Source organism: Pseudorasbora parva, chromosome 11 (genome assembly GCF_024679245.1).
Source record: "Pseudorasbora parva isolate DD20220531a chromosome 11, ASM2467924v1, whole genome shotgun sequence".
NCBI lineage: Eukaryota > Metazoa > Chordata > Actinopteri > Cypriniformes > Gobionidae > Pseudorasbora > Pseudorasbora parva.
In genome coordinates, this window is record NC_090182.1 from 19662951 (window position 1) to 19675650 (window position 12700).

At 37.9% G+C, this 12700-nt stretch overlaps 2 protein-coding genes across 2 annotated transcripts in view; one reads left to right on the forward strand and one right to left on the reverse strand.

Moving 5' to 3' along the window:
- Positions 1-12700, reverse strand: part of nitr13 (novel immune-type receptor 13) — a 32070-nt gene that overhangs the window by 14248 nt on the left and 5122 nt on the right. The window lies entirely within an intron of this gene.
- On the forward strand, positions 9438-11229 carry LOC137092079 (uncharacterized). The gene is made up of 6 exons (XM_067456352.1): positions 9438-9504; positions 9676-10020; positions 10208-10312; positions 10392-10523; positions 10612-10655; positions 11113-11229. The coding sequence occupies exons 1-6, from the start codon at positions 9465-9467 to the stop codon at positions 11227-11229; spliced, it is 783 nt and encodes a 260-aa protein (XP_067312453.1). The 5' UTR covers positions 9438-9464.

Here is a 12700-nt window from a genome sequence, read left to right on the forward strand (position 1 = left end):
GCTCTGCGTCGTCTTTCTCGACTGTATAAAGTCCTCTTAAGGCATATTCAGACTATGTCTGCTTGGATACTCATCAAGATGGACATGCTGACATACTTCTTGTGTGAGTTGGTCCGTTTAAGCGCAAGTCTTGAAAGAGAACTCAATATTTGCGCGCTGTGAGACGAGTGCGCGCTCTCGGATGATGCACCGAGACAGATCAGCGCGCGCGTTCTCATTCGCGTCTTCTGGCGAATATACACGGCCCACGGGTGATATTAGCGCTGTTTTAATGTATCACCGAGGAGCCAGCACGTGTATCCATCTACAGAAACATACATAAAGCATTATTTTCAAGTTACAACCCATATTATCGATGCGTCATCATGCTCACCTCACCCCAGAATATACATTATATCCGAGTCCTGATCGGGATGTAACGTCCGATTCCGATCGAGTCCGAAATCACGTGATCGGGCCCGATTTCCGATCATGTGATCGGATCGGGACATCCCTAATAAAAACCTGAAAAGCCTTGTTAATTACACTTCAGTCAAATTACACTTCAAATATTTTTTCCCCAAAGTTGATTTATGTCATTGTAGGCAGTTATCATCACGATGATTTCATTTAAAGTGTTTGTTTTTTCAATAAGTTTAGTTTTAGTTAGTTATTTGATGCTATAAAAACGGCTGTGTGATGTCATGATTGAGAGCTTAGATCGACGTCTTCTCTGAGTGAAGTTGTCACTGAGGCACTAACAGATTTTTTCAGGATTTTTGGGAGCAGATTATTTAATTTAATTTCCATAACTGTTTATTGCACACCAACATAATTAATTGTTCTGCATCTGTGAGAGTATGGGTGTGCTTTTGATATCGCCGTTGTACTTCCTGCTCTGCGCAACTCCGGTCCCGGACTTTTTTATATTTACTGTAGCACTAAAATCCAAAAGTATTTGTTATTTATTACTTGATTGTTCAATCTACCTCACAGAAGTGCTCTGTTTGTTAGAGTTGTTGAATGTTAAAATAAGGTGAATAAAATAAAAAATAAGGAACATCCTGGTTCGTTTTTTCGCTCTTCTTTATTCTTTTTTTATGTATTATAGAAGTATCGGATCGGGACTCGGTATCGGCAGATACTCAAAATCAAATGACTCGGACTCGGACTCGAGGGCAAAAAAACCTGATTGGGACATCCCTAGTTTTTATAGGTCTAACATTAGTTTTTAGGTAGAGAAATTGAATAAAGTAGGCTAATTAAATGTAAAATAGCTGCATATTTTAACTGTTTAAATTAAAGAATAATCCTTACAAAAGCTATTTAATCAAGAGCAGTTAGTGATTCCCTATCTTTTGTTTGACATTAAACAGACAGCAGTAGGGCTGGGCGATAAAACGATAACGATAATTATCACGATATAATTTTCCTCGATAAAACGATAACAACAGGTCGATAAATTCTCAATATAATGCTTACGCGCTATGCGTAATGCTGCGCATGCGTATTGCAGACCGGGCGTCTGCGTGCTGCACGCGGTAATGTTTACAGTCTGTGGCTGACCATATGGCTGACAGGCTTGGAGGATCGGAGATAAGTGGAGCGATAAAAATGAGCAATAGTGAAGAAAATGCAGCGCTCACGGCCAGCTCGGGGGACACAGATATCGTTGACAAGTTAGTTCGCTCAGCTTGAGTGGTTTGGAGATATTTTTAGCACTTTGGGATTGTTTTTAACTATGAAAAGGGCTTTACAAATAAAATATATTATTATTATTATTATTATTTTAGCGATCCCATCCGATATATAACAGAGCGACGTGCGTGGACTGCTTATCATAGGTTCACGCTCACCACACGGAATTTAATTATTAAATTATCGTGTTTCTTCAAAGTCCTTCCATATAACATGCAGCCCAACACAGAATCTACATTAACTACATTCACACAACGGCTTATTACCTTGTTAGCTGTAGTGGGTGACTTATTTACAACAGGCTAACGTTACCAAACTATAATCACTAAAACATCGGACTTGTACATCGCTATCATAATTGTTTGTCTTTGGTGATGTATTAATGACTCCGCATCGCCTGTATCAAAAGAGAAATAATGTCATCTGGTGTTTAAAATTAATAAAATAGACTAGACAGCCCTTACTGGAGATCCACAAATACTGAACTTTTCTCTCTCCCGACCAGCCCACTGTCGGTGAGGTGTGTTTGTGTGTGTGTGTCGGTGAGATGCACGGTGGACCAATCCACTGTGAGGCAAGAGAAGGGGCCTCAAAATGTTTCTTAAAACGCTTTTTTTTTTTTGACCGTTTGCGTTTTTAGTGTTTTACTTACACAATTAAATATATATGATGCAATATTGAGCGTTTTTGTTCTATTTAAGCTGCGAAAATCGTTCACAGCAGAACCACAACGCGTCTCACAACAACCTGTGTAAATGAACGATTCATTGTTTGAATGAATCGTTTGAATGAACGACTCAATGACTCGCTCAATACGACGGCCACCTGCTGCCACCTACTGGTGGTTTAATTTGATCTTTAAACATACTTTCCAACATGTCTTATTTGTCTATTCAAAACTACAAATCTCAAAACATTATTTAATGCTGTTGTAATTTTTCAGTGTAAATTATTTAATTTGAATGGTAACAGCCCTTATAGTGTTTTATTTTAATTAAATGTATTGATCAAAATTACAAATATAAAATGAAACATGAAGCTTAGCCTATATTTAATAGGATTAAGGGAAAATGCCCTTTATAAAAGGTGAAAATATCACATATTTCAAATGATGCAGATTTAAATATGTCAAAGCTGATTGAACACTGGTGAGAATATTGCTTCAGAATAAATTATATTTACAACACACAAACACACACACACTTTTCCGGACAAGCTAATCTTTTACTTGGACAAGCTTGAACGATTTACTTGTTCGAAGGACAAGCACATGAACATGCTTAATTTCAAGCCCTGTATAATGATATATTATTGATATATAGTGTTGAGTAAAAAAATGCTGGCCACAGTTAAGATTTTAATAAATAAATCTACCTCAGTTTAAATAAATTGTTAATTTGTTTGGGAAGTGTTTGTCATGTTTTGACAATAAAGGATAGTTTAAAACCACAGCTAACTGTTTGTTTTCTACATATTTCACTCAGGAGCAAAAATATGCCTTTAAACTTTAAAGAAATAAACATTTTACATTTATCGTGATATTTATCGATATCGACTGATATGCTAAATTATATCGTGATAATTTTTTTGGGCCATATCGCCCAGCCCTAGACAGCAGTAAAGGTTACTGCCCCTTTAAGACCTAATGGAAGGCTCTGCGTCGTCTTTCTCGATTGTATAAAGTCCTCTTAAGGCATATTCAGACTATGTCTGCTTGGATACTCATCAAGATGGACATGCTGATATACTTCTTGTGTGAGTTGGTCCATTTAAGCGCAAGTCTTGAAAGAGAACTCAATATTTGCGCGCTGTGAGACGAGTGCGCGCTCTCGGATGATGCACCGAGACAGATCAGAGCGCGCGTTCTCATTCGCGTCTTCTGGCGAATATACACGGCCCACGGGTGATATTAGCGCTGTTTTAATGTATCACCGAGGAGCCAGCACGTGTATCCATCTACAGAAACATACATAAAGCATTATTTTCAAGTTACAACCCATATTATCGATGCGTCATCATGCTCACCTCACCCCAGAATATACATTATATCCAAGTCCTGATCGGGATGTAACGTCCTATTCCGATCGAGTCCGAAATCACGTGTTCGGGCCCGATTTCCGATCATGTGATCGGATCGGGACATCCCTAATTAAAACTTAATTTTGGAAATATAGCCTACTTTGTATTGAACATTTTTATATTAAGCAGGCTTTCAAATGATAAAGTCGGGAACATCTTTTAATAAAGCGATCAAAACTGCCTGCCAACTGACAGACCAACTGACAATGGCTTTCTTATTTAGGTTTAAATAAAAGGTAATGGATAAACATTCGTAAAACGTACTCGCATAACATTTTAAAGCCGCAATCGAAATAAAGAATATCACACAAATATATACAAGAACATTTTGATGAATAAACCTAAAAAAATCCCTGCCTAGAAATGAAAAGAACACTTTGAGTGCATTTACATGCACGTTCTTAAACAATTATACCTAAATATACCTAATTTTATACCTAAAATTATATTTAGGTATAATTGTTCTTAAACAATTATACCTAAATGCCTAAAGCTCTGCGCCGCGTCTCCGGTATCTCACACCAGACGGGCACTTTATATACGCCAAGCTCAAATTCTGTGAATTGATGCAATTTAATTCGCAGAAATCAAATTCAGCCAACTGAAAAATGTAGATGTTGAAAATTAAACTGAATGTGGAGGATTTGAACTGACGATGATTGACAGGGCAGTTTAAAAGTTGACGGGATGCACGTAACTAAGCGACAGAGTCCGTTAAAAATGACGAAGTAGTATGTCCCAAAGCTTCCATACTCTTCTGCTACACACTCAAAAGTATGTACTTTTTCTTCACAAAAAGAGTACATACTTTTAAAACGTAGTATAAGTAGCCGAATTGGGACGCAACAAATGGGTTAAAATTTTAAAGACGTGTCACAGCGCGGTGCTGCGCTGAGCTTCGTCTGGTGTGAGACCCCCTTAAAGCGCCACGTCTTTAAAATATTGAGCACCCCCATGTTCCCGAAATGGTATGGTCCTCGTTTCATAACATCCGCGAAGATTAGACCGTGAGATCAGTGGCCTAATCTGTCTCCGCATATCGATGCATGGAATCTTCGACTATTCAGGGTCACCCCTAGCCTAGAAATCTAGACGCACCCTAGCGGCAGCAAATTTAATTTGTCCGCAAGTGTGGTCTAGCAACTCTCAATTCCTATCTGAGCTGTATTCCTCAGAATCTGGACGGCCCAATCACATCATGTAGACTATAGAGTCGGCGGGCGGGGCCATAATGACGACGGCCGAGTTGCGTTTGCGTGCTTCTAGTAACACAGTCTTTTAGTAAACACAGAAACTGGCGAACGGCGGCGGTCTTTCGAATCAGCTCTGCCCGCGCCTCCGGAAGACTTGGAGTTAAGCTTTCCTCTGAGAAAAGAACAAAGAGCGGCATTGAAGTCATTCTTAAAAAGGGAAGATGTGTTCGGAGTTTAGCCGACCGGATACGGCGAATGTTTAATCTATCAGCGAGCTCCCTTTCACCGTCGTTGCTCCGGTTGGTGTACCGCTATCCTATCGCGTGCAGAGGGAGTTTGAAAGACAACTGTTTATCCCCCCCCTCGGATTGAGCCCTGTCTATGGTGAGTTTCCAGACCAAACATCTTGATGTGGGTCTGGCTTGTCAGGCTAGGTCACCCCTAGCCTGACAAGCCAAACCCACATCAAAATGTTTAATGCGGGCAAATTAAATTTGCTGCCGCTAGGGTGTGTCTAGATTTCTAGGCTAGGTCACCCCTAGAAAATAGTGATATATTCTATTTACACCATATAAAAGTAGCAGTTCTTTGCAATATGTGTAAATAGTAATTGACAGATACATACCATTTGCACCTCAGTATCGTTGTACATTAACAGGATGCAGTAATAACAGAGTGTAAATTATTATTTTTATTTAAATTATTAAATGGATGCCACCGTAAAGGGACACTATAAGCCCATTGACTATAAGACTAGACTATAAGCCTACACCTACCCAATAAATGCTTTTATTTTATTTAAAATATTTTATTTTATTTTTTTAATTCTTTTAAATGGCACTTTATTTCCACATTTAGAAAATTATCTTGATTTTTATTGAAAATAAATGCCTTTCCGATGTGATTTTTGATGAGAAAAGAGAAAAGAGCAAGCTCAAATTCGAACCTGTGTTGATCGCGGTTGGATTGGGAAAGCTCTGGTTTTGTGTGGATGTGGACTTAGTTACCCATCAAACACGCCAGTGTGGGCTCGCTGTGGGTAAGTGTGGGTGTTCTGTACGTGGGACAGGGCAACAGCAAACCCTTTGGGGTCCCATGTAAGCTTACTGCCAATCCGGATGGGTTAGCCCATGCAGTGCCCATATCAGTTTTGCCCATTTGGGCCCCAGATGGGCTTACTGTGGGCTAGCCCACAGAAAACCCACTTGGGCCCCATTTGGGGATCCTCTGTAATTCCTCCTTGCAGATATTCTCCAGTTCTGTCAGGTTGGATGGTAAACGTTAGTGGACAGCCATGGACAGACATTTTCACTGTCCACTGAGTTGTTGCCCCTCCTTCGTTATTTTAGCTGTGTGCTTAGGGTTAGTGTCTTGCTGGAAGGTGAACCTTCGTCCCAGTCTGAGGCCTTGAGCACTCTGGAGAAGGTTTTTGTCCAGGATATCGCTGTACTTGGCAACATTTATCTTTCCCTTGATTCCAACCAGTCGTCCTGTCCCTGCAGCTGAAAAACACCCCCACAGCATGATGCTGCCACCACCATGCTTCACTGTTGGGACTGCATTGGACAGGTGGAATTTTTCGCCATACATACCGCTTAGAATTAAGGCCAAAAAGTTATATCTTGGTCTCATCAGACCAGAGAATCTTATTTCTCACCATCTTGGAGTCCTTCAAGTGTTTTTTTTAACAAACGTTCATGTGTCTTGCACTGAGGAGGAGAGGCTTCCGTCAGGCAACTCTGCCAAAAAGCCCTGACATGTGGAGAGCTGCAGTGATGGTTGACTTTCTACACCTTTCTCCCATCTCCTGACTGCATCTCAGCCACAGTGATCTTTGGGTTCTTCTTAGACGGGGCTTCTGGGTGCCGGTGTTGTTTACAGTCACAGTGGCTGACAGGCTTGGTGGATCGGAGTGAAGTGGAGTAATAAAAATGAGTGATAGTGAAGTCCATCATAGAAGATAGATATCCATCATATAAGTAATCCACACAATTTCAGAGGTTTAATAAAAGCATTTAGGCGCAAAGTGATACGTTTGTGCAAGAAAAATATCCATATTTAAACCTAAAATAAATAGCCTATGCAAGTCGACTTGCGCCAAAAGAGTAATCCTTGACACAATGTATGACGGGAAGAGCAACGTAAGCTTATGCCGCATTCAGGAAATCTTATGTTAATACTGTTTTAATGATCCTTGGTTTTATTTTTGGTTAGGGCTGTTGGGAGAGTTGAGAGAATTGGGAAGTGAAACGGTAAGTTTACTTACACACTCAGACTTGAGTGTGGGACACCGGGTCCTTGGATGGTGTACTGCCGAATGTCATCATGATCAACTCTACTCCACTGAGAGGTTGGAGGGGCACTGGAAGCCATTTGAGGCAGAAGTTGCTGGAAATGCTGGTTACTAGACACAAACCAAATATCTCTGACTCTTCTATTCAGACAGGGGAGCCCTGAATTTAGTAATTTAGTCAGGTATAGTATTTTTGCCTTTAGTTAAATACAATTGTTATTTTTATTTCTGTTATTATTTTATTATTAATTTAATACATTTTCTATATGTAAAATACTTTCATTTACCATTGTGTATGAAATGTGCAATTTAAACTCGTCTTGCCTTGCCTAATTTGTGACCAGTGATTTGTTTTGCTCTATCTTCTGCGTTTCCATATTCGTCAATACGGCATGCGTCGTGGCTTCTCTTTCGCCCTAAGTGTCTTTTTTTGCTGTGTGTATAGTTTATACATATATATAAATTATACATGTATTCCACATTTGATGTAAGTTGTAAATGGAATAAATATGATATAGATGTATACACCCCCAACACAAAAAATTGCTTGTGTTTTTATGTTTTTATGAATTTGTGACATGTGGTTACATGTTTGCTACATGTGCCACATTTCATTGCATTCAACAGTTTAGCTGTATTTGTGAGGTGGTAATGTGATCCACATGTTTAAAAGCCATTACAACATGTGGAAAAAATGTCCACATGTGCTTCACATGTTGGTAACATGTTTGCCACATGCCAAATTTTGTTGCAAAATGTGGTGTCATGTTTCCCACGTGATCACATGTGAAATTCATGTAGTTTGGAATGTGTAAGTGTCGCTTTGCTTTAGAAGGCCTTTATTAACTCCCTGGAGCCGTGTGGATTACTTTTATGATTATGGATGGATTTTATGTATGTATGGATGGATGTATGGATGGATGGATGGACAAGAAGCAAGAAATTCATATACACCTAGGATGGCTTGAGGGTGAGTAAATAACTTAGTTTGCCTCTTGCATGGTGCTGCAGCGATCCCCTCCATCTGGTCTTCAGCTGTCATGCCTCGGTGACATCATCAGGACACTGCCGAATTGGGAATATGTAGCAATAGAGCCTCTAGCGCTGGGAAAAACATGGAGTGGATCACAGCGTACTGGAGCTTACAGAGACCTCCGCCATCAGCTCTGTTTTCTGTTCAGAAAAGCTGTTAACTGTTATGTGTTGCTTGATTGTTTGTATTATTCTATATTTTTACTTGTTAATAATGTATTTTATTTTTTATTTTTTTCATTGTTGCACTTTGAGATTCTTCGGAATGAAAAGTGTGTTATAAATAAAATCTATTATTATTATTATTATCTCTGAAAATATATTTTTTGTCTTACATTTCATAATGAACTCATATCAAGAAAAACTATTGCAGCTCTTTCTATTGGTTTTACAAAAATCACAATCCCTTCTCTCAATGAAATTCGAAATATATCAAATCGATTGAGAAAAACTAAATGTGCTGTGTTGGGGGTACTCGGAGGGGGATGGGAACCATTGGGCCAACAGAAAGGTGTGGAGAAAGTTGCTTATTCTGATGCTGCATGAAAGTTTACATGTGGCATATGCTAATGGTGTTCTGTTGGTCTGCATGTAGTTCTCTCACTCCCTCTCTGGTCAAAATAAGCCAGCATGTGACAGCTCAGATATGTCTGAGTCTGTTATCTGTCACATGCTGGCTTTACTGTGACAATAAATTCTCACTTTGTGCATCCTCAAGATCATTTTCTTAACATGAGCCATAATTATGATACAACTGGGAGTAACTATATTTAAACTGCATGTCATCTAGATATAGCCTACTGCTACTACCTAATTCTGCACAGCCAGCCCTCAAAGAATTCATTTTAAAGTAGACTATAAAGAAAATAAATGAATTGATTTTGGGTAAACCAAAACCCACTTTTTTTATAGAACAAAAGACTACTGAAGAGGACAGATATTTTTTTTCTTTTTTCTTTTTGTGTGTGTGTGTGTGTGTGTGTGTGTGTGTGTGTGTGTGTGTGTGTGTGTGTGTGTGTGTGTGTGTGTGTGTGTGTGTGTGTGTGTGTGTGTGTGTCTGTGTGTCTAAACCAATGGTAATTGTCTGGTTAACAGTGTGTTTAGTCGAGGTAGTATATAAGACAGTCCTTCTTTGCAATCCCTGTTTGAGAGAGTAAATGGACAGCAGGGAAATTGTTAGTCATTTTACAATGATTCCTTGGGCATTTGTGACTGTTATTTCTATAATGCGTAAGTCGTTTTAATTAATTTAAAACCTCCCTTTGAAATTGTATTTGAAATGATTGCTGAGATTAATTATTTTGACATTTTTCTGATGGATTTCCATAGATATTGTTGATAAAAATGTATTTATATTGAATATCCAGTACATTTCATGTCTTAACCTGTGGATATTATCAGTTTTCTCCTCAGGCACTGCATGCCATCGAATTCATCAGCCAAATGGAGTCATAACTGTAGCAGTTGGCAACACTGTGACTCTACAGTGTTTTGCAAAGGGAGATAACTTATTTTGGTATAAGCAAATTGTTGGACAAAAACCTCGAGTCATAACAGCATTTGTGAAATGGTCAGAACCCAAATTTTACAATGAATTCAACAACGATCGATTCTCGGGCAAGATATTGGGCAGCAACTTTAATCTGACAATATCAGACATCACTCAGTCAGATGAAGCAGTGTACTATTGTGGAGCAAAAGTATTATATATGGAGTTTGGAAATGGAACACATCTGATAGTTAAAGGTAACACCTGAATTAAATGAAGACAATGACTATCTTAATTCAGAAACATGTATGTATTATGATTTAATCTTTAATTTGTGGTTATTATGTACATCTGTAAAATAAAAACTATTCATGCATTTCTAAAACAACGAGTTAAAGGCTTGACTTCTGCACTTATTTTTTAACCCTTTGTGTTTGATTTTAGGTCAAAAAAATTTAACATCAAAGATCTTAACGTCCGATCATCTAAATGACCACATGGATTGTCCACAAAAATGCTATGAAAACAGTACAAAACAAATCAATAATGGTAAACAAATTTAATTAATTTAATATTTTTGTGACTAATGTATTTATATCAATATCTTATGTATTCATAACATATACAGAAACATTCAGTGTGCATATTGCAGAAGAGATTTCAGAAGAAAAGCTCTGTCCAGCAGTGCTTGGGTTGGCATGTGCTTTAGGATTTTGTGGAGTTCTAGTCTTTGCTCTCGTGGGTTTCATATGTAAGAGAGGTAAGTCTGTAAGTAGTTTTTGTTTTTTTATTTTTGCATTTGTTTTTGTGGATGTGCTTATGGTTATTTATGCATCTTTTTTATACAGTGCGAGGCTCTGGACAAGACAACCATGGGCAGTCAAATGCTCAGGTAAAAGGATGATTTGCTATCTGTACTTTTACTGCACGTTTTATATTGAATTGAATTTAATTACATTAAAAATGTTGTACTTTCTTACTTTTATTCAAGTAAGAAAGTACAAAAAAAATGTAATTAACTGAGTATTAAAGGTTAAAAAAAACACTGATAACGTTTGTACTTGAGTACGAATTAAAAAATACTTCACTACTGTCTGCCGCTACAAAAGCAGAATCTGTAGTTTTAGTAATGCTTTAAATGTAGACACTTCTGTTTTGGACTTTAAGTGCTGCCAAACTTTAGTTTTCTATTTTCATGTTGCTTATGTGAATTAATAATGATTTTTAATAATGTTTTGAAATGTAATTGTTAATGGGTTAAACGGTAGTTGTTAATAATGGGTTAAACGGTAGTTGTTAATAATGGGTTACTGTAATCTTATAATCATTCAGTAACTTTTTCTCTTCAGGACACTGATGATGAGAATTTGACATATGCAGCCTTGCGGTTCAGTCTGAATAAAAGGAAATCTCGAGAAAAGAGAGAACTATCTCAGCAGACTATGCGTGTGTGCACATCTGATTAAATGTTCAGTACGAGAGCTATTATCTGCTCTGCTCTGTTGTGCTGTATAAGATATAAAAAAAAATATAATATAGAAAAATAAATAATATAGTGTATTATTTATCTGTTATTCCATTGTGATTTATTCAACATTAAGTGTATTTTTATTAATCACTTACCTTGGTCCTGTCTAATGATTTTCCCTGCACATATTTTACAAGTCTCAATGTCAAATGTAACTATTTAAATGCAACCTTCTGACAAACGTTTTATGTTGTTTGTTACGTATAGTCATCACATATACTGTACTCAGTAATAGTGTAACTATAGTGTATACAATATTGTGTGTGGGGGGGTGCATGTTTTTGACATATGAGGACACAAATGTGTATAATGACATGGGTATGACATAGGTATTACAAGGAGAGGGTGCAGAGGACATTGGCCATGTTCCTACTTTTCAAAATGCTTATAAATCATAGTGCATCAAAATGCATATAAATCATCCTACAGGATGAGTTTTTTTGAGAAATTAAAAATGCAGAATGTTTCCTGTGATGGGTTTAGGGGCAGGGGCAGTGTAACCCGTTTCACACATACTCCGTCTGCAGTGCGTGTGCGGTGCGTGTTGCGTTGCAGGAGCCCCACACCCTGTAGTGCTTTCACATATGCTGCGTTTGCAGTCCGCAACTGATCCGCTGTTGCACACCACAAACACAGCATTTATTCATTCTTTTTTATTTAAAATCCAAAAGTTTTTACTGAACATGCCTCGTCAGAATTCCAATTCTCTTTGTTGACTACTCTTTAATAAAAGTCAGGTTACGTAGGCTACTACATTTAAACAACATTTTATTAAATTCATTTATTCATATTTATATACTTTAGATTTAGCTCACACAAGTGGCAAAACATTTAAACATAGGTTATAGCCTTAAATCACAAACATTTTAAATTAGAAACTTACAATAGTCTATTCAAAAACAGCCGACTCTCGTCTTTTCTTTCGTTTTTACACCCTTTTAAAAGAAATCTTGCCGGTCAAAAATAACTTTTCACCTCCAAGAAAGTACAAGTGCTATCCATTATGGCACTTTTTTTTTTACCTAAATGCCAGGTAAGGTGTCGTTTTGTTGCTTTACTTGAGAAAAAAAGCCATGTCTTGACTTTGAAACAAGAGTAGCCTATATTTTAAATGATATGCATCTGTGATGAAATTACTAGATTTTCGTGTCAGTACACGTTTATTTTAATGCGAACAATGTTCTATCGCTTTAATGCAGCAACGCAGCGCAGCAAAAAATAGACTCGGTACGAAAACGATCCGTGCACTGCTGCAGACGCACCGCACCTGGAACGGACTGACGGACAGCATCCGCGTGCAGTGTGAAAGCTGTAATCCGTTAACATGGGTACTGAAAAATATACGCACCGCACGCGCTGCAAACGGAGTATGTGTGAAACGGGCGTAAGGGGATAGAAAATACGGTTTG

Bases quoted from the DNA above. Each gene is read 5' to 3' on its own strand.
- LOC137092079 (XM_067456352.1), top strand. From the start codon at position 9,465: ATGATTCCTTGGGCATTTGTGACTGTTATTTCTATAATGC. The intron at 10,021-10,207 runs GTAACACCTGAA...GTTTGATTTTAG, and splicing joins AACACATCTGATAGTTAAAG to GTCAAAAAAATTTAACATCA. The intron at 10,313-10,391 runs GTAAACAAATTT...TAACATATACAG, and splicing joins TACAAAACAAATCAATAATG to AAACATTCAGTGTGCATATT.